We start from the raw sequence: 21,231 nt of genomic DNA on the forward strand, positions 1-21,231 counted from the left end.
CTATCATTCCATGCCAGCGAACAAGGTCTTAGAATCGAGCCAACCGATGAAAGAATTTTCTAATTCCATTCTTTAAACACAAACACTAAAAAATCGTTTTTGCATTCCTTTTTTATGGAAGAATTTACAGTTCTCTTAATATTGATTACAATAAAGTTGAGAGCATTATATATCAAGTGCTTTACATATATATATATATTTAATTTCTTTTAACACAGAGAGCAGCGCACATATTAAATAATAACAGAAAATAGCTGCTGGTAACTAAAATTTCGATTATTTGTACATATTCGCGGAGCGATGACCTTTTATGTTCAAATACAGATTCTACATTTAACTTAGATGTGACTTTTACAAGTTGCAAATAAAATATGTTGTGTCCAACGTTATCATTTGCATATCCAAATGGTAATTTTCTCCGTTGTAAAAACATCTACGGAAATAAGCTTAACAAAATCTTATTTAGAGATGTATTCCTTATTTTGGAGACTAGTAAACAATACATGGCGAGGGCAGCAAAAATCAAGACGTTTATTTGTTGACAAAGAACGCTGGATTCGGGGATAAATTCGGCGGCATTGTTATCATGTTGGTCTGGTGCATCTGCTGTTGTTGTTGACTTCGGGTGTTGGTGGCATATAGCTGCTGCTGAAAACTATGATATTGCTGGGCGTACTTCAGGTCCGTAGAGGAGGGTCCAACGAAATTGATGCCAGAGACGCCGTTAGAAGCACCAGCACTGCCGCCAGTTGGCATTAAATTATTATTGGTAGGTCCAATTAAAGACTGACCCTGCGCCTGCCCTTGCCCCTGTAGTTGGATCTGCCCTTGTGGCACTGCCAATCCAGATTGGTTTTGACACATTCCACTAGGTAAGTTCTTCAGGTGCTGTGACTTAGGCTGATTTGACTGTTGTGATGATGCAAACATAAGTGGTCCAGTGCTATTGCAGGTAGCGTTATTAAAAAATGCTGAGGGATCCCCGACACAGTCAACACCATCCGATGACTGCGCATACTGATTTTGTCTGTTAACGGCTTGCATCCGCGGGCCCATTGCATGTGGTCGCATGGTATGTGGACGCATGCCCCTTATCATAGATGGTTGAGCAATATTCATTGTGCCGTCATGACCGGCTAATCCACTTTCTTCGTCCATAATACCCATTTGATTGCAATTCTGAAAGAAGTTAATGCCGTTGCTTGCTCCTGGGTTGTTTGTGATCTTATTTTGTTGCTGATCTCCAGAAGAATTCATAAGCATCGCTCCTGTTCCTGGTCCCACAATCATTCCGGGCATAACAGAACCACCGTCGATACCAGATGTTGGGCATATCGGCGATCCATTGCCTACAGCAGCCATTTGTGGGTTAGCGTACCTCTGCAAAAACTCCAGACTAGGTGGCATTCGCACATTGTTAGCTCCATTGTTGTTATTGTTATTGGCGTTCTGTGCCCGTACTGGCATGTATTGTATGGTGTTTGGGGTACTCGCCTTTACCTGTATATTAGGATTAAAATTCGAACCAAAATTGACTGGCATTCGACCTATCATTCTGACGCCGGGCGGCACAATGCCTTGAAAATTTGTAGAGTTTGCTGACCCACAACCAGGTATTGAAGCAGACCCTATGGAATTCTCTCTTAATAAACCATTGGGGGAATTGGGATTAAAGCCAGGCGGTCCACTTGCACCGCCTGGTACGCACATTTTAGGATTCAGCATTCGCGGACCCATTGAGTTCATTACAACATTCATTGAATGACAGTTATTTTGATTTATCACATCTATTCCTGATCCATCTAATCCCGAAATCATTCCATGCTCAATATTAATGTCAGACGGTCCCGGACCGCCCATCATCGTCATACCACCAGTACCGGCTGGACTTCCCATGCTCGACACGCAACTTGTTAGTTGTTGGGACATTTGTGCCAAAGAAGAGATTGGATCGAAGTTTTGAGTCATCTTGTTTGGTGGCGGCCGATTCCCGCTGTTGGGATTTAGCGGAATATTATCGGAGCGCCGACTAAATTGTACAGATCCTCCTTGTGCTGAAGTTTGACGCTGATAAAAAAGATAAATTAACACAGAAACTTTAAATAAAATATTTAAATATTACCTCCATCTGTATATTGGTAGGGCCTATTTTATAGGTGTTTAATGCTGAATTCGAATTGCTTTGCATATGCGGGTGTGGGTTAAAGATCACACCAGGACTGGAGGAAGCAAATCTTACATCTTTATTTGCCTCTATTAGAGTATTAACTGGTGACCGATGACCCTGGGGGCTTGGTCGCCTACTTTTTATGTTGTCAGCTGTAGAAATATTATTGTAAACATCTTTTTAGAGATTTTATTTAAATAAGAGTGATTTTGTAGTAACCAAATATGAACGTTCATGTTAAATAGTAATAATTTCCTGGATATCAACAAAATTCAACATTGTTTATTATCTCTGAACCTGTAGAATTCGGGGTTTTTAATTGGATCTGAGGTCCCGAAATCATTTATTTTCAGACATATTTATAAGTCGAGAGTTTATCCTGAGATAAACAACTTAATTAGTGATCCTTACAATAATACATATATAAATATACATATATATCGTGCCGGAAAACATAATTTTTTTGTTAAATAATATTAAACGAATTTAAAATAAACGCTATTCGTATTTTATCCAATAACATAACCCGGAATGTTATAAATAAATTATTACTAACGTAATAAATTATTACTAACGTAATATTTTATTTATTACGTAACGTAATATTTTATTTATTTATAATTATATTTATAATTTTATAATTATTACTAACGTAATATTTTTTATTTATCTATTAAAATAAATTTTTTTTTAGTTTAAACATTTTTAATTACCAGCAGAGGACTGACCGAATGAGTCCAATTCCTTTGGTGATAGATGGGATAGAGGGGTACTTGGGTTGCTGTTTAAGTTATGCGTAAGAACGCTTGATGATGCGGTATTTCTACTTCGATTTTGATTTGACGGCGATGGGGTGTCTGCCTGAAAACAGTTTTTGTTTGCTGAGAGCACTGTTGTTGTGCCAGCCTGAGCCGCCGACGTATTAGCTTGTGGAGCAGATCCAGATAATGATCCTGATCCATCCATGCTGGGAGAGTTGGTTGGCAAGCCCATGACTGCTCCAGTTGTGCGCGGTGACGGCAGGGATAGGTTGTTTGGACTCGAGGGATTGGGTGATTGAGTGGCTATGGGTACTGACGCCGATCGCTGGGTTGAGTGGTAAGGAGGAGGAGGACCTTGCAGGGTTCGCACCTGGCTGCCTGACGAGTTTCCACCAGTTGCAGAAGGAGTTTGCTGTTGCGGTGCTACATTTCCGGCGACTTGTCTTGGTTTGCCCCCCTTGAGACGCTCCTCGAAAAATTGTTGTTGAATCTTTGACCACTCCATTTGAGCAACTCCCCCTTGATGTGAATGGGTTAGACTATCTTGATTTAAAACCTCCTTAGACATATCTGGCGCCGTTCCGATGACGTTGCAGCTTGTGTTGCCAAACGAAGCCAGCATATCCGTTGAGCTTCCCATCATGTTGCCATTCGGAGCGCCGGAGCTTGAGCAATGCATATTGACATTTATTCCAGCTACAGTAGTTCCTGTGACAGCCACAACTCCTACTCCAGATCCACATTGCACGCTGTTTTTCTGACTGTTATTACATCCCATTACAGCACCCATATCTGATATAACATCTCCAGGAAGCATTACATCCTCCGAAAGTCCCGAACTTGTCCCCGACAAGAGGTCAGATTTAGTGTTACCAGTCATATGCAGTTGACGTATTGTCGTATTTATAATAGATCCGCCTCCGCCACTCGGCATGCCCATCATTAAATCCCCTGGAATTTTCGGTATCTGTGAGCTTACATTAGCTCCTACTGAATTTTCATTTTCAGGAAAAAGAAATTGATTCATTTTTTTTATTTTTGCCAACTGTTCTTCCCGATGCTGCCGCTGTTGTGGTGTAAGGTTTTCGTCTGGAACCTTAACACCTTGCAGTGATACAATGTTGCTTTCAGGCGTTAGACATGGATCGCTTCCTTTTGTAACCGATCCCAAATCAACGCCAGCTGCTTCCAGTATCTTTATTGCCTGTGACTCGCTGGGTGTACTGATACTGTCTACATGGTCTCGTGAGTTTTGGGCAGACCTACTGGTGTTTGGGGCTCCGCCATCCCAGCACATCAGTTCAGTATCATTGCCCATAGGTTCAGACTGGTCGACGTAAGAGTTGCTAGGCGTACTGGCAGTACTACGTTTGCTGTTTTCATTCTGATTGAATTGGGGTTTCAATAGGCCTACGGTCTTTGAATGTGGCTGCTGTTGTGTTATCTTTGCTACAGAATTAGGAGGAGTTGGTCCCACTTGTCCCATGCCTATCCATGGCATTCCCAAGGCATTGTGCCTCTGCAACTTGTTCATCTTTAGAGGATTTTTCATAAAAAAGTCTTCCAGGAAGCTTTTTGTTGCTGGCTGGGTGCAGTGATACGCAATAATAGTTTGAAATTGTCCGCTTAAAACAGATTCGGCCCCTTTGTTGGCCAGCTGAGTTGAAAACACGAAAATGTGATTTTGCTGTTGCATGTAATCCAAACAATTACTGCTACCAGGGGAGATTCCATTGGCGTTGGCTGTCAATAAGTTCCCTGCCCCAGCTCCAACTCCTATACCGGGTGCTTGTCCTACTCCGCTTACTAATATGCTCGAAATTGGAGGATTATTTAAAGATTGACTAATAAAATCGGGGTTCAAATGATTACAGCCATCCATGCCCATTTCATCATTATTCATTATCAAGGAGGCGGTTTTTTTTTCCGTGGTACTGTCGCTTGAAATTCTTTCTATTTTGACTAAGTGAAATTAAAAATAAGAAATAATTATTAAAATACACCATAAAAGCATAAAATAGCTAGGAAAACATAAATACAAAATTGACTGTGGGCGGAACTCCTCGTAGTCTCAAAGCGCACTAGGAGTGTGCGAAGGCTACTATACATATACACTTGCGAAAAAAATAATAGCAGCACCATAAAGTATTTTATTCTCGATCAAATAAATTAAGGTTGCGGTACCGTAGTACAAAATACGATATTTTTCCCATACAAAAATGTTAAAAAAATTTATTTTTTATAATTTTATTTGAAACGGCAAGGTCTAGAATGGGGCAAAGAAAGAAGAGAGAACGCTATAGTCGAGTCCCCCGACTATCTGAAACCCGTTACTCAGCTAGTGGAGGTGCGAAGGAGAGTCTTCAACACTGACAGTTTTTTGCGGTTTGTGGGCGTTAGAGTGGGCATGGCAAAAAGATTTTTGGCAAATTGATAGAAATTTACAGGACCAATACAAAAATGTCAAAACATTTTTCAAAAGTGTGGGCGTGGCAGCATGAATCGACGAAGTTGCGCTGCTTCTATGTCTCTGGAGTTTGTATGCTTAATCTCAACTTTCTAGCTTTTGTAGTTCCTGAGATCTCGACGTTCATACGGACGGACAGACATGGCCAGATCGACTCGGCTATTGATCCTGATCAAGAACATACATATATACTTTATATGGTCGGAAACGCTTTCAACGAATCTAGTATACCCTTTTACTCTACGAGTAACGGGTATAAATAGCATCACTACCGATTTTTTCAAATATTTAATACTTGTAAGCGGTTTGTTTTAGTGAAAAGCATTTCCAACCTTATTTTTGAAACATACCTTAAAAAAAATTTTTAAATGGGACGAAGAAAGCATTGCACTTCAGAAAAACGTAACATGATCAAATAACCAATTTCTGAAGGAAAATCACACAGAAATATTGGTCGAATCCTTCAATGCTCAAACAAAATGATACGAAATGTAATCACCTACAACGAGAATCTCGAAACACGTGGGAGAGAACAATTATTGGGCACCCATCTCTTCAAAAGGCCCGAGAGCAGTAAGGATCCATTTAAAGCTGCTACCGAATTGAAAAATGATCTCAGCATATCCGCAACATTGCAAACAGTTCACACATGTCTAAAGAAACATGGTTTAAAAGGCTGTAGTCCAAGGAAAGTCCCTCTTTTAAATGGGATACACAAACCCAAGCGCATTAAGTTTGCCAAGGAACATTTAAATTAGCAATGCGAAAAATGGAGGAACTTTTTATGGTCAGATGAGAGCCAGGATGTTTTTTTTGGTGGCAATGGATCTTGATAGTATGTAAGGCGCCTTAGGAACACCGAATATAAGCCAATTACACAGTAGAAGCAATTAAACACGAAGGATACGATGTTGTTTCTCGTACAATGTAGTTGGGGAAATACATTGGATAAAAACCATCATGGACCAACATGTGTTTGTGGATATTTTGGTGACGGTGATGCTACCCTTTGCCTCAAAACGACTGTGACCCCAAGTACACCAGCAGGAAAGTTCCAAAATAAATCTGTTCCTGTTTTGGATTGGCCTGCACAGTCCCCAGGCCGTAATCCCATCTAAAATTCTTGGTCAGATATGAGAAATGCAGTTGAAGCTTCAAAGCTAACTAAGAACGAAAAACTTTGGGATATAATTAAGGAGTCCTGGTGCAAAATATCCCTAGCACGGTGCCAGGACGTGGATGATTCCATGCCAAAACGTTGAGCTCCTGTTATTGGTAATAAGGGATATACTACCAAATATGAAATATATTAGTGGGATGGGTGTAGTTTTAATACGCAAACATTTGATATTAGTGAATTTGTTACTATCAAGTTTAAGATTGAAGTTATTTTTTTCGCCTAATTTTGTCGTTCCTAACAAAGTTCCTCATTTAAAATACGAATAAATAAAACAATTGTAGTTATTTTCCTAAATTTATTTTTATTTATTTTATTTATTTCCTAAAATGTGAATTGTTTAACCTTTCTAAAAAGGTATTTCAGCTCCTTTAAAACCCAAACTGTAGGTAGGAGACTTATTCAAAGTTTTACTGGGCAAGTGCTGCTATTTTATTTTTCGCAGCTGTATATATACACGCAGAAATAGAAATCTGCTGCGGTTGTCCGATCTTAATCGAAAGAAAAAATTTAGCTATACAAATTAAATTCCAAAACCGTGATTAGTATTTAAAATTGAGCAAAATGGCTAACAATCTAATTTTCCGCTAAGCCAAACAACAAATTTTAAAATTTATATGGTTCAGCTCAAACGAAGATTTCCTACATTTCATTTCAATACATTTTAAAATGTTAATATTCCAACCCATTTTCCCTAAACTAATCATTTAAAATACGGTTTTTTATAATATTCCCTTCGCTTATAGAAATTTTGGATGTTTATATCAAAATTCCGTTTATTTAATAAATTTTATTATACAAATTAGGAAGTACTACTTTTTCATTTAAAACACAAAGCAGAAGAGAACGCTGTAGTAGTTCTTTGACTATCAGATACCCAGTTTTATGGAGCAAATTAAAAAGAAAAAAACTCGGTTTATATTTATTGTTAAGAAAACTTTTACCATGTCTCCACGGTTCATGATTTTGTGCGCTTTGTATAGCGTCACTGGAACTACATTTATAATATACAACGAAAATGTATAATAATCATTAAAAGTTTACTTACCCGGCGTAGCGGAGAGGTCCTGTGCATTACCTATTGAACCAAATCCGACAGGAGACATCGTTGGCGAATGATTTTCTCTTTCTTCTTTTTTCATATTTACTAAACTGCCTAAGACATCAGTGGGCTCTTCCTTGACAGTCAGACTGGATGTAGACCCTGTTCCGCAGCCACCGCCAGCTGCTAGTCCTTTTGCTTTATTAGAACATATTTCTGAAATAGGGCATTTATGGTTATTTTTATAAATTTATAAATTATGGAATATTAAAACAGCATTAAAATAAAAATGGATTTTACATTACGTGTAGCAATGCGCTACTGCATGACTTGGCTATTCAAAATTCTTTAATGCTTTAAATCGAAAACTATTGGGTTATTATGTCATTCCACTTGGCAACTTTTTAATAAATATTTTCTAGAAAGTAAAGCAGGGAAATTTTTATCCAAAACTGATATTTATCAAACCAATTTTTTCTTTTTCGAGATGTTTGTGTAAATCTATGATATGTATGCATAAATAATTCCATCAAGGTGTAAGAATATTTTTATGAGTTTAATTAGGGCTGTTTATATTATTGATTCCAGATTTCGAAATTTTAGCCAAGTTTACAAGTTGGTCAGTTTTATAACTAAAATTGTACATATTACGAGGAAAGCAAATTAAATAAGTAGAGAAAGTATGTCTGAATTTTTTAAGCAATTTTTATGGCAGTCTTACCTTCCTCGTCCTTCACACTACATTTCTTTTTCTTCGATTGCTCGTCACAATCTACCATCTGAGTAAGGCCCACTGTACCCGATACATTGCTGCTATTCGAGTGCTCACTGGAGTTTTGTGGAGAAGCGACTAGGCACGAGTTGATGCTACTCGAAGAGTTCTGCCTTAGCATAGTTGGTCCCTCAGACGAAATATTTCCGCCTCCTCCGACTGCGACTCCTCCAGCTTTATCACTAGTTGATAGTCCGCTTTTCTCTGTGCCTTCGTCTGGTGTCACTTTAATTTGATCTGTAAACATAGAGAGTTGTTATATTTCCGCACAATGAAAAATCAATACATAACACTTACCCGGCGACATAGTAGAAAAGAGTTCGTTTTTAAGGTTCTTTGGAGAACTTATGTTGGTGGCCGAGATCCCATTTCCAATCCCAACTCCAGGATTCGACCCAGATGCACTTGTTGAGGCATCGGAGTTTTGTTGCGGCTGTGCTTGAGGGGGACTGCGGGGCATTGTAGTCGAGAGCATTGTAGTAGCTCCTACAAATCGAATCCCTTCAAATCGACCTTCCTAAGATGGCTTGTGTGTCTAATTGATCGAATTGAATTGAAAATTCATCGTTTGACTGCTTTAGCAGTCGACGAACACAGTTGGGCAAATCTAGACCAAAAACTGCACTCAATGCGTGTGCTTACATCTCACAAATATTTCGCGAAGCAAAAGCCAAAATTATAAGGATGATTTTATATTGTTTAATTTAAAATTCTTTAATGTGGAATTCTTCTATGTGAAAATTATATGTATATGTAAATATGCATTAACACTTGCGAGCAACTTACTTAGCTAAAGTAATTGTAAGCTTGGAGACACAAATTTTCGTACATCGACAACACGTTATGTTAGCAGGAGTCGAAAATTGTTAACATACTTCGGAATAAACAGATTACCTCGTATAATAAGAAAAACAATCTTATATATAAAAAATGTAATTACTGTCCTCATATGTGACCAGACCGCAATAATTTGAACAAACCAAAATTAGTCTTATAAATACTTCCGAACAAAAAATCCAGATTTGGTAGCTTTAATAGTCATAAATAATCAGGGTATTCTATAACAAATCTACCACCCAAATGAGACCCTTTTAAATTATTAAGCTGCTGTGATTTAACAAGTGACTTTGAATTAAGGCACAGTACTCAGGAGAACAGAAATTGGACCAAAAATAAGATGGTGCACCAAAATATATAACTATTAGGAACACATATATGAATATATGAACATGGATAATTTAATTTAAAAAAAATTTTAAATAACGCTACAGTAGCTGGTGTGACTGCTGCATTAGTTAGAACTCATTTTCAGATTCGATCCAATTTAAACAAAACGCGACGGTCTATCGATAAGTCAAAAAATATAGAAAATTATATCGTTCTTGGGAGGTTCTTAGTATTTTTTTTGGGTCTTTGGAAAAAAATTTGTGCCTGTAAAAATTTTGGTTTTTTGTTTTGGACGCCCGTTTTATGTCCTTAATACTAGGGCTTTCTTGGAAACTTTTGCATGTGCCAAAAGAAACACGCTATTACTTTTCATCTCTTTCGAATTTTAAGATTTTAAAAGTGATAATATTAATACGATGTTAAGCAAGAAAAGTATGTCTATAATTGAATTGACTAGCCATATTTGTCTATTAGATTGAGAATGCAAATTATACTGACGCTTACGCTGTGCAAGTTTGTTTCGGAACGTTGCCAAACCCACTCTAATTCCCACTAAACCCACTAAAGCGTTCAAACATTATCTTTTAGAAAATAGTTTTCATTTTTCTGTGCTTTATATTTGTCTTGCAAAATTTCAATCCAGTCTAACGAACAAACGGATAGATTGGATTCTGTATGAAAAGCCCATTATCCACTGCCACAGTCACACATTTATACAAAGTTAAATGTACTTCAATTATTTAAGGGGCTAATAATTCACAAAAACGGAACAAAAAAATTAAATTATACAACACTCACAGTAAGTTTAATGGCTCTACATTATTTTCTTAAGACTCAGTATATTGGTAGTTGTTTTGATCAGAGCTTCACATCGCTTAAATTTCCAACTGTTTCTCTAGGATGTTCTTGGGGTATTGAGATATCGGCCCTGTTCCAGACAGGTTCCCAGACTTACTTCTAAAATATCTACACGAATTCGATATAGTTAGGAGTATTACATATTTTTTAAATAATTTATTTTTTGTTAAATTCATTGATAAATTTATCAAATAATAAATGTAATTTAATGTAAAAATCGTATGAGACTTTGAACCCAAAATCTCCACAGCACTAAGTAAAAAGCTGACATAATTTAAAATTAAATGGGCATATTATAAGTAACTAATGCAGGGCAAACTTGAAATATTTAAATAAATAAAACTGATTTACATATATCCTCTATTCATAAAACGTACGAAATGAAAAGACTAACAAATAAATTGTAAAATATCAAAACACTTTTAAAAAGTGTTGGCGGGGCATATTTGGGCGATTTGTAGATGTTAGAGTAGGCGTGGCAACATGAGTATCATGTTATCAATTATTGTTACCTTTGTTTAAATTGTTTTTAGTTAGAAAATTAAAACAGTAGGGAAGAAAGTGTCGTTCATACATATATGTTTATATTCTTGACGAGCTTTACTTAATGTCGCTTTAGAGTTTAATTTAAGAGAGAGATTTGAACCGTATAAAATATACATACCGTGTGGTATACATCAGAATCAGAACTTGAAAAGTGAATGTTTTAGTGCTGGTTGTACTAATATTTATGGTAAAAGCTTGCAATCCCCTTTTTGATGCTATTTTTCATGCAACATGGTGCTTTCCAAGTTGGAATTTATATATTATTTATTTATTGTTCTCTGTATACTTAATTTGTAAATTAAGCTACAGGATGGGTATCAGCCATAGCTGCGGTGGCCTTCGGCTGAGTTATAAATATAAAAAATTATAAATATATAAAAATTGCATTAACAATTAAAACTATCTAATTTATAGGAAAAAAAATGCTGGTTGACCAACACTGACACAATGGTTGCGCCAGCGCCTGAATAAAATCAATAAATCAATACTAAAAGTAATTGTAATTCCTAGCGTGTGTACTCTTTTAGAACAGGCATCATTGCGGTGCAACGCACAAGTATATATTTATTCGGAGAATTCTAAATAAACATTTGTGTAAACAATAAGACCTGTAAACAGTTTTTTGATACATTAGATGTATTTAAAAAAAACAAAACGCGTTGGCTTGCAACAAAGTCTCCAATATGGGGGACATTTTGAAAATTCGTCTTTAATTCTTTTCTGTTTAAAGTGAAGCAACTTATGTACATAGAACTTGCTCGTTCTTGTTGATATAAATAGTTAAAACATTCAATAAGATTAAAATTTTACTGCTTAAACAGATTTATATATATATGTATATAATATATACACACCAGAGTATGTACTACAGATGTACTCATTATAAGGTAATCAGCTAAAATTTAACCTTTGGCAGCAGAACTCATTTGCTGAGCGCTATAATTGAGCTCCAAACCGAAAACAACTGCATAACTTTGTGTCTAGCTACATATGTATGTACCTGTGATTTTAGGTATATGCTCGGCTTCGCTGATAAGAATTGTCGGTAAAATTATTAGAAACCTGTGGGAAGTCTGACTTAAGGTGTTGAAGCGCAATAACCATGCGAATTTTGGAAAACTAAAAACATACGTCTACTTGCTTAGAAATGCCTTTGTTTGGCAAAAAGGATTCGGGCAAAAAAGCCAAGGCGAAGGACATAAAGGAGCTCAATAAGCAAGTGTCGATTGAAGAGAAATATAATCTTCACGGACTTCTTGGGACGTACGTGCTATGAAGGAACATTTAAAAGTACTTTAATGACTAACCATTTTTCACCGCTTCATAAGTGGAGCCTTTTCAGAAGTACGCCTAGCTGAAAGCAAAGATCCGCCAGGAGAACACTTTGCAGTGAAAATAATCGATAAGAAAGCTTTAAAGGGAAAGGAAGAATCTCTGGAGAATGAAATTCGCGTTTTGAGAAGGTAAGAACCTTAATAATTTAGAGTTGACGATGAAGGAATTTTAAACCAAAAACCCGTAATAAATAAAATAAAAAGCGAAATATATTTTTTGCCTGTAAACGTAAACGGAAATAAAATATGAAATTTAGCATTAGCAATAGTACTCAGTATTCAAGTGTGTCGGTCGGCCTAATAGAATGGGGGAAAAAAAATACTAAATAAAGGTTTTGATAGATATATTACGATTAGGACAATAGTAACATTTGCATTTGATATAACTTGAGTTAACGTGATAAGTTAAACGAAGATATATTTCTATGGGTAAAAATATATATAGATGACCGCAATAGATTATAAACAAAACCTTCAGATAAGCGGTTACATTTAACAAAAAGTTAAAATAACACTTTACCGGTGCAAAGCCAGTATTTTTCAATAAAAAAGGATATTTATTAATCGACCAACCATTAAGTAATTTAAAATATTTTGACCATTTATTATTTTATTCATTGGTTGATCCATGTAAGTATATATAAATAACATACTATGTTATATTGGAACCATAAGATTAGTGGGGATTGTTCTTGCTTTATTGTTTATAAAGCATTCTAATTCGGTATAAACTAAAAAGTATCGGAATATCACCTAATATATTTGAAAATAGGTCATACTTTTCTTAAATTAAAGTAATTTTTATTTACTGCTAGGAATATAACCTTTGGCTTGCCAAAGCAGTTTTCTTTCTTGTTTCAACCTGAAAAGGAATACCCACAATTCGTTCAATCTTTCACGATACACTTCTTAATTTGAAGAAACCACTTCCGCTGAAAATAGTGCAGTTGCGAAATTATGTTTATGAGCGATCGCAATCGGAGTTGACTACCCCTGTAATATTCACTTTTGATATTCATTTGCACTTTTGATATTCATTATTTAATAAAAGGTAAAGGGTATACTAGGTTTGTGAAAAGTATTAAATAGGTAGAAGGAATCACAAGCCGAGTCGAATTGTCTATGTTCGTCTCTCCATAAACCTACTCTAACGCCTACAAACAGCCCAAAACTGCGACTTTTGAAAAATTTGTTGACTTTTTTTATTTTTATTATATAATAAATGTCTATAGATATATCAAAAAGTTTTTGCTACGACCTAACGTCAAAAACTGTAGCGCCCACACTAAAAATTTTTTAATTTTATTATTTTTCGTGTTCGTACTCCCACTAGCGGATTAACGGGTATCGAATTATTTTCGTAAAAAAGTATCTAACTCTTTAGAGTTTGTTGTATACTCCTCGTAATGATTATATACAAAATCAATTTTCATATCGGTTTTTATCTTTAATTTCGATCTAGAATTTTTGTAGAGAAAAAATCGTGCTCAAGAAACTTGATTTGAGTATTTTTGAGCTGAAAATCTAGACAAGACGACCCGACCTTGATATTGAGAAGAACCGATCTCGCCCTTGAGAGCAACCGATCTCACATTTAAGATAACCGAGCTCATTTCCAATAAGAAATGCAAAAAAAAATATTTTTTTTAAATAGGTTTCAAAATTTTAACAATAAATATACTAATTACTTATAACAATATTCTATACTCCGCAAAGGAAGAATATACATATCGATTTAAATTAAATTTAATTATATTAATAATAATTTTAAAACGAACTTTGTTTGGGAAATATCAGGGGGACGTAACCAATGCTTAATTCGTACTTACAAGTGGAAAAGAGCTTTTACCGGCTCAAATTTAAGAAGGGATTTAATTATTAATTAATTAATCTTATCTTTATACAAATTAATAGATCTGATTTTTTTTATTGAAGATAACACATTTAAAAATATTACAAATATACTTTAAAGGCTATTTTTGTTTGGGGAATTTGCAAAAATTTGTGTGCTGTATTTATGTTAACAGGGACAGCGGACAGCGCTACTCCGAGAAGACTTGATATTGATTAAGAAATTAAATATGTATATATGTATACCTAGTACATACATTTAAAATTAAGATTTTATTCGAAATATATAAATTTCAAAAGAAACATATTAGCAAAGCGTACACTAGTTGCATAGTGTTAATTTCCTTGGCTTTTTATATTTATTTTCTTGTTTTACAAACTCGTTCTTGTTGTTTGCTTAATTTACTTTCTTTTCATGTTTAGGTTCAGTGCAAATCATTTCGACGGCAAATGTCCAAATGGAACGCGGTGAGTTCATATCCCAAACCCATTTTGAACTTTTGCACTCGCATATAGAAATCAGTCTTAAAACAGCGATTTGAGGTTTTTGTCACATCACATCACATTATATTTAAATAGCGTCTCAAGGCTGAACTTTATGTTAGGTATTGAGTTAAAGGTGTGTTTCAAATATTTTTGGATTTCCTACATCCCTTGAGGGCGAACAATTATGGCTTGTATTTTGTTTATTATGGTGATGATACCCACAGAAATTCAAGTGATTACAATTTTGCTTTCAGGTTAACTCATCCAAATATAGTGCAACTCTTGGAAACGTATGAGGACAAGTCAAAGGTGTACCTCGTTATGGAGTTGTACGTTAATGCAATCTGTATCTAGTGGTTTTACTTTTATTTTTGGTACTTACAGGGTTACTGGTGGGGAACTCTTTGATCGCATTGTAGAAAAGGGATCCTACACTGAAAAGGACGCTTCTCATCTCATAAGACAGATACTAGAAGCGGTTGATTATATGCATGAGCAAGGTGTAGTTCATCGTGATCTTAAGGTAATACAATTTTGTCTGATTTATATCTTGAATATATAGATGTATAGGCAACGGATCTCTGAAATGTATAACGTTTAACGAAAAGTAATATATATCAGCCACGCGGTTTTTTGTCTTTCAAAAAATGGATAACCAAGTCTTTTTGTACGTCTTATTTTTAATAAATTGATTTTAATTTCGTCATAAACTTTTATATCTCCGGCATGCTGGACATGTTTATGTTGCGTATATGCCTATACAAAAAAAATAAAAAATAATTTAATTATAGAATTAATAATTTATGTAAATGAGAGACACAACTATAACAAATGTAAAACAAGAGAGAACGCTATAGTCGAGTTCCCCGACTATCTGATACCCGTTACTCAGCTAGAGTGGACGTGGGAAAATTTTTTTTGGCAAATTGATAGAAATTTACAAGACTATACAAAAATGAAAAGATATCAAAACATTTTTCAAAAGTGTTGGCGTGGCAGTTTTGGGCGGTTTGTGGGCGTTACAGTGGGCGTGGCAAAAAGTTTTTGCAAATCGATAAAAATTTTCAAGACCAATAAAAAAATGAAAAAATATCAAAACATTTTTCAAAAGTGTGGGCGTGGCAGTTTTGGGCGGTTTGTGGGTGTTAGAGTGGGCAACATGAATCGACAAACTTGCGCTGCGTCTATGTCTCTTGAGTCTGTGTGCTTAATCTCAAGCTTTAGTAGTTCCTGAGATCTCAGCGTTCATACGGACGGACAGACAGACGGACGGACATGGCCAGATCGACTCGGCTATTGATCCTGTTTAAGAATATATATACTTTATATGGTCGGGAACGCTTCCTTCTGCCTGTTACATACTTTTCAACGAATCTAGTATACCCTTTTACTCTACGAGTAACGGGTATAATAATAAACAGATATTATGTCGGTGCGATATTTCACACATTCTACTGTGCCTAAAATAAAATTAACCCAATCCTATTCTAAGCACGGTATTATAAAGTATAGCACATAAGTAAAGTATTTATATTGAATAACTATAAACATTAAACAATAAACTTTAAATAACAATAATAATTATTTACAGCCGGAAAACTTACTCTACTATAGTCCCGACGATGATAGCAAAATAATGATTAGCGATTTTGGTTTATCTAAAATGGAGGATTCTGGAATTATGGCTACAGCATGTGGAACTCCAGGATATGTAGCTCCTGAGGTGCTAGCGCAAAAACCGTATGGAAAAGCCGTCGATGTGTGGAGTATTGGAGTGATTTCATACATTCTCTTATGCGGCTACCCTCCGTTTTATGACGAAAATGATGCTAATCTTTTCGCACAGATTTTAAAAGGTGTTATAAAAAAACAGTGAAGGAACCTAACTTCGGTAAGCCGATGTTTATAGATAGATCCCTGCACAAATCAACAGTGTTTGAAAAATATGACACAAAATATGATACAGTATGATTCCAATGTTTTTAAATAACTACAGCCCAAATGTGTTAACGATGAAAAAAAAATAGTTTAGATTACATTTTCTGTGGTTAAAATTCTAACTGTGGATGTGTTGTTATTCTGATAATTTTCAACATTCCTGATTTGGGACAAAATATGAAAGTTTTAAAAATATAGAAATATATTTTAAATATTTAAAAATAATATCAATATATAAATTGCAGAGCTTTTAATTAGAGGCATTGATAATGTAATGAATTCAAAACTTTACCGAGGATGATCAGATTTCTTGATAACTTCCATATATATATATATAACTTACATATTTTTGTAAGTCTATATATATATATTTATATATATAATAATAATGAATTCAAAACTTTACCGAGGATGATCAGATTTCATGATAACTTCCATATATATATATATAACTTACATATTTTTGTAAGTCTATATATATATATATATTTATATATATTTATATATATTTATATATATTTATATATATTTATATATATTTATATATATTTATATATATTTATATATATTATATATATTTATATATATTTATATATATATTTATATATATTTATATATATTTATATATATTTTTTATATATTTATATATATTTATATATATTTTTTTATATATTTATATATATTTATATATATTTATATATATTTATATAAATTTATATATATTTATATATATTTATATATATTTATATATATTTAAATATATTTATATATATTATATTTATACATATTTATATATATTTATATTTATATATATATATACATATATAAATTTATAAATATATATAATATATAATATATTATTATAAATATATATAAATTTATATATATATAAATATATATAAATATGTATATATCATATAATATAATAATAATAAGAATTATGTTTTGGAATAATTGACACAAAAGCTTTTTAAGATTTTTAAAACTTTATATATCTTAACGTAAATAAAAATACTGTTGATTCACGTAGGATTCTATACCCTTGCAGACCATTACGATGACAATAAATTCGTCCGAGTCTTAAGCCTTCTAATATTCTCCTCGATTAAGATTTGTTAAAAACAATTATAATATCCCCTGCAAGATTATAAAACTTAACATATCTTGATTAAGGCAGGATTCTCTAATAAACGCGTTTTTCAAAATCTTTGATTTATATAACCAAAAAAATTTATGAATTAAAGTTTGTATAGGTGAATAGACATATCTATGTTATAGTTGTTATAGCCGTTACTCGTAGAGTAAAAGGGTATACTAGATTTGTTAAAAAATATGTAACAGGCAGAAGGAATCTTTTCCGACCATATAAAGTATATATATTCTTGATCAGGATCAATAGCCGAGTCGATCTGGCCATGTCCGTCTGTCCGTCCGTATGAACGCTGAGATCTCAGGAACTACAAAAGCTAGAAAGTTGACATTAAGCATACAGACAGCATAGAGACTTAGACGCAGCGCAGTTTGTCGAATCATATTGCCACGCCTACTCTAACGCCCACAAACCGCCCAAAACTACCACGCCCATACTTGTGTAAAATGTTTTGATATTTTTTCATTTTTTATTAGTCTTGTAAATTTTTTATCGATTTGCTAAAAAACATTTTCCCACGCCCACTGTGCCGCCCACAAAACCGACAAAGGCTGCCACGCCCACACTTTTGAACAATGTTTTAATATTTTTTCATTTCTTTATTCGCCTTGTAATTTTTTATCAATATGCCAAAAAAACTTTTGATTTGATATTTTAAAAAATTTTTGTTGGTCTTGTAAATTTTTCTCGATTTGCCAAAAATCTTTTTGCCACGCCCTCTCTAACTTCCACAAACCGTCAACAACTATAAGTTGTACTTCCTTCGTACTTCTACTATCTGAGTAACGGGTAACTATAGCGTTCCCTAATGTTTTAATTAATGTCTGCAGTAATACGCTCCATTATCGCTTCGCGACAGAATACTTACGAAGTAATCATCTAATGGATAAAATAATTTCAACTAGAAATTTGCAACGTAGTGAAGGAGACTTTGGCGACCATATAAATAATATTTATCTTTGGATTAGTACAAAAATGGCTGTCTGTCCGACTGATTCTGTGTAAACTGTTCTCAGTTTAAATCTGAAGCAGAACGGCTGACAATATACAATTTCGTATCAAAGACGGGATTTATAAGCAGCGATCGTTTTAATGAAATAAATATAATCCCTTTATAATGTATTGTAAACATTTTAATAAAATTTAAAGGAACTAATTTGTTAGGCGACATTAAAAAGGGAAGCAGCAAAAGATTATATACCATTAGTTCTTTTACTTTCGGGTTTAGTAGTAAATAATTTCAGAAAATCCGAGCTTGTGAATCATTCTTTCTCCCTTTATGACTGATCGGTATTTAACAACATTATTTTGATCTTAGGCGATTTCGAATTCGATTCACCCTATTGGGATGAAATAAGCGAGTCCGCAAAGCATTTCATTAAAAACCTTATGTGCGTGACGGTTGAGAAGCGGTATACTTGCAAGCAAGCACTTGCCCATGCTTGGTAAGTGTCAAATAAAAACAAACACGATATTTTACATTTTGTTTACCGTTATAAACCAGGATATCAGGAAATGAGGCCAGCAGCAGAAACATTCACGGAACCGTGTCAGAGCAATTAAAGAAAAACTTTGCAAAATCTCGTTGGAAGGTGGGTGTAATAGAGTATTTATAATAGCAATGTATACATTTTTTAATTACTTTTTTAGCAAGCCTACTACGCCGCTACAGTGATCCGCCAAATGCAGCGAATGGCGCTCAACAGCAATAGCAGTGCTAATTTTGATTCTTGCAATAGTAATAACCAAAAAGACTCCGCATCTCCAACGGCAGCAACTGGGGCGTGGACTTCTGATGTTTTCTCATCGCAGCAATCTGCACAAAGTCATGCACAAGAAGTCAGCAAGTCGGAAGGCAGCACAAATGCATCACAGTAGCAAAGTTGATACTTAAAATATTGTTACATATATGATGTTTTAAATTACATTTTTGAATTTTAACTATTGTCTAGTCTAGTAAATATCTCGTACTTACGATTCGGATAATTTTTCATTTAAAAATGCCAAACAAATATCATATGATGTACATGCGCGCCTGCACCGATTTTAATACTAACATAATACGCTGTTAGAATTATAATTGACGATTTACATTTTGACGAAAATTTCATTATTAAAGTCAAGTACTTACTCAAAACAATTTTGTGCTAAAAGAATTTCTATTGTTGCTTAGCTCTTAATGTTTTGCAACTTTCAGGTATTTTTTTGAGTGTTTCCAAATTCGCTAAAATATTTGACTTTTTCTACTACAAATCAACTGAACCAAACCATTGCGGCAAACCTGTTAATTAATGAGAGAAGTAGATTATTATTTTTGTAATACATTACATTTAATTTTTTTTTAGCTCCAAAAATGATTGTGATGGGGTTGCACTGTTAATGTTAGTTTTTTAATGTTCTTTGTTACATAACCTACTTTTATACTGTTTTCATAATAAATATTTAATTTAAAAATTTATAATTTCTAACTTTTTGTTCCATCGAACAGTAATATAAAAATAATAAGTCAGTACAACATTAACCCAAATTGAAAAAGGCTATGAGAAACCTTTCGCACTTCAGCATTTCAAAGATCATTCTTTGAGATACACCTACGAACGGTTAATTTTAAGCATAAGGACTGTAATATGACCAGCTTTTTGTGCCTCGTTTGCACGAAAAAGTTTGTTGGGGGTTGACTGGAAACGTATAGGATGCGATAAAAAACCAAAACTTAACTATTATTAATTTGATACTTAATAGTACTAGACTAATAGACTAATACTTTCTTGTAACAAATATCTATATTAAACCTACGAATTGTGACCTCTCTCAAGAAATAATTTTTTTTGTGAAACAAAACTTAATTGTTGCTTGCTTCTAACTTTATCATTAAATGAATTAATTAGTATATGAGACTGCTCGAATATTGGTTGCTCTAAAACAATACGGGGTATCAATTTAAACACAAACGCTTTTGATCATAAAGCCTTTTTATACCCGTGGCTTGTAGAGTAAAAGATTATACTAGATTTGTTAAAAAGTTTGTAATAGGTAAAAGCATGTAAAGTATATGTACTTTTATTTATATTCCGTCCGTCCGTATAAGATTGGCCATGCAGATTCCAAAGGCATACCCGCAGCGCATGCTTAATTACTGTTGTCACATATTAAATTAATTAATATTAATAAACATGGATACTTTTATTTTTATACCCGTTACTCGTAGATTAAAAGGGTATACTAGATTCGTTGAAAAGTATATAACAGGCAGAAGGAAGCGTTTCCGACCATATAAAGTATATATATTCTTGATCAGGATCAATAGTCGAGTCGATCTGGCCATGTCCGTCTGTCCGTCCGTCTGTCTGTCCGTCTGTCCGTATGAACGTCGAGATCTCAGGATAAGCTAGAAAGTTGAGATTAAGCATACAGACTCCAGGGACATAGACGCAGCGCAAGTTTGTCGAATCATGCTGCCACGCCCACTCTAACGCCCACAAACCGCCAAAAGCTGCCACGCCCACACTTTGAAA

At 34.2% G+C, this 21,231-nt stretch overlaps 2 protein-coding genes across 8 annotated transcripts; one reads left to right on the forward strand and one right to left on the reverse strand.

Moving 5' to 3' along the window:
- Positions 1-93: 93 nt before the first annotated feature.
- LOC6523724 (protein BCL9 homolog) lies at positions 94-9,357 on the reverse strand. 3 transcript variants are annotated; one of them, XM_039377129.2, is made up of 7 exons: positions 9,173-9,357; positions 8,684-8,835; positions 8,336-8,623; positions 7,621-7,830; positions 2,881-4,890; positions 2,123-2,319; positions 94-2,067 (listed from the first exon to the last, which is right to left on the reverse strand). In XM_039377129.2, exons 2-7 carry the CDS (start codon positions 8,691-8,693, stop codon positions 532-534), a joined length of 4,251 nt encoding a protein of 1,416 aa, XP_039233063.1. In that variant the 5' UTR covers positions 8,694-8,835; positions 9,173-9,357; the 3' UTR covers positions 94-531. The 3 variants fall into 3 exon arrangements, with proteins under 3 accessions (XP_039233063.1, XP_002099599.1, XP_015046824.1); XM_002099563.4 differs by having other exon boundaries at positions 8,684-8,921; XM_015191338.3 differs by having other exon boundaries at positions 8,684-8,993.
- Positions 9,358-11,395: 2,038 nt separating this feature from the next.
- LOC6523725 (calcium/calmodulin-dependent protein kinase type 1) lies at positions 11,396-19,856 on the forward strand. 5 transcript variants are annotated; one of them, XM_039377130.2, is made up of 10 exons: positions 11,396-11,450; positions 11,779-11,844; positions 11,970-12,220; positions 12,286-12,420; positions 14,883-14,957; positions 15,013-15,151; positions 16,220-16,484; positions 19,035-19,161; positions 19,221-19,308; positions 19,367-19,856. In XM_039377130.2, exons 3-10 carry the CDS (start codon positions 12,105-12,107, stop codon positions 19,592-19,594), a joined length of 1,173 nt encoding a protein of 390 aa, XP_039233064.1. In that variant the 5' UTR covers positions 11,396-11,450; positions 11,779-11,844; positions 11,970-12,104; the 3' UTR covers positions 19,595-19,856. The 5 variants fall into 5 exon arrangements, 4 of the variants coding, with proteins under 4 accessions (XP_039233064.1, XP_002099600.1, XP_015046826.1 ...); XM_002099564.4 differs by lacking the exon at positions 11,396-11,450 and adding an exon at positions 14,566-14,610 and having other exon boundaries at positions 11,461-11,844; XM_015191339.3 differs by lacking the exon at positions 11,396-11,450 and having other exon boundaries at positions 11,468-11,844.
- Positions 19,857-21,231: the final 1,375 nt, after the last annotated feature.

The sequence above is a fragment of the Drosophila yakuba genome, chromosome 4, assembly GCF_016746365.2.
Source record: "Drosophila yakuba strain Tai18E2 chromosome 4, Prin_Dyak_Tai18E2_2.1, whole genome shotgun sequence".
Lineage (NCBI taxonomy): Eukaryota > Metazoa > Arthropoda > Insecta > Diptera > Drosophilidae > Drosophila > Drosophila yakuba.

Excerpts from the sequence above, each read along its gene's own strand:
- LOC6523724 (XM_002099563.4), bottom strand. The coding sequence starts at position 8,861 with ATGCTCTCGACTACAATGCCCCGCAGTCCCCCTCAAGCACAGCCGCAA. Across the intron at positions 4,891-7,620 it reads GGACCTCTCCGCTACGCCGG|TCAAAATAGAAAGAATTTCA; the intron begins GTAAGTAAACTT and ends AATTTCACTTAG. Across the intron at positions 2,320-2,880 it reads ATTCGGTCAGTCCTCTGCTG|CTGACAACATAAAAAGTAGG; the intron begins GTAATTAAAAAT and ends ATATTTCTACAG.
- LOC6523725 (XM_002099564.4), top strand. The coding sequence starts at position 12,105 with ATGCCTTTGTTTGGCAAAAAGGATTCGGGCAAAAAAGCCAAGGCGAAG. Across the intron at positions 12,221-12,285 it reads CTTCACGGACTTCTTGGGAC|TGGAGCCTTTTCAGAAGTAC; the intron begins GTACGTGCTATG and ends CCGCTTCATAAG. Across the intron at positions 14,611-14,882 it reads AAATGTCCAAATGGAACGCG|GTTAACTCATCCAAATATAG; the intron begins GTGAGTTCATAT and ends TTTTGCTTTCAG.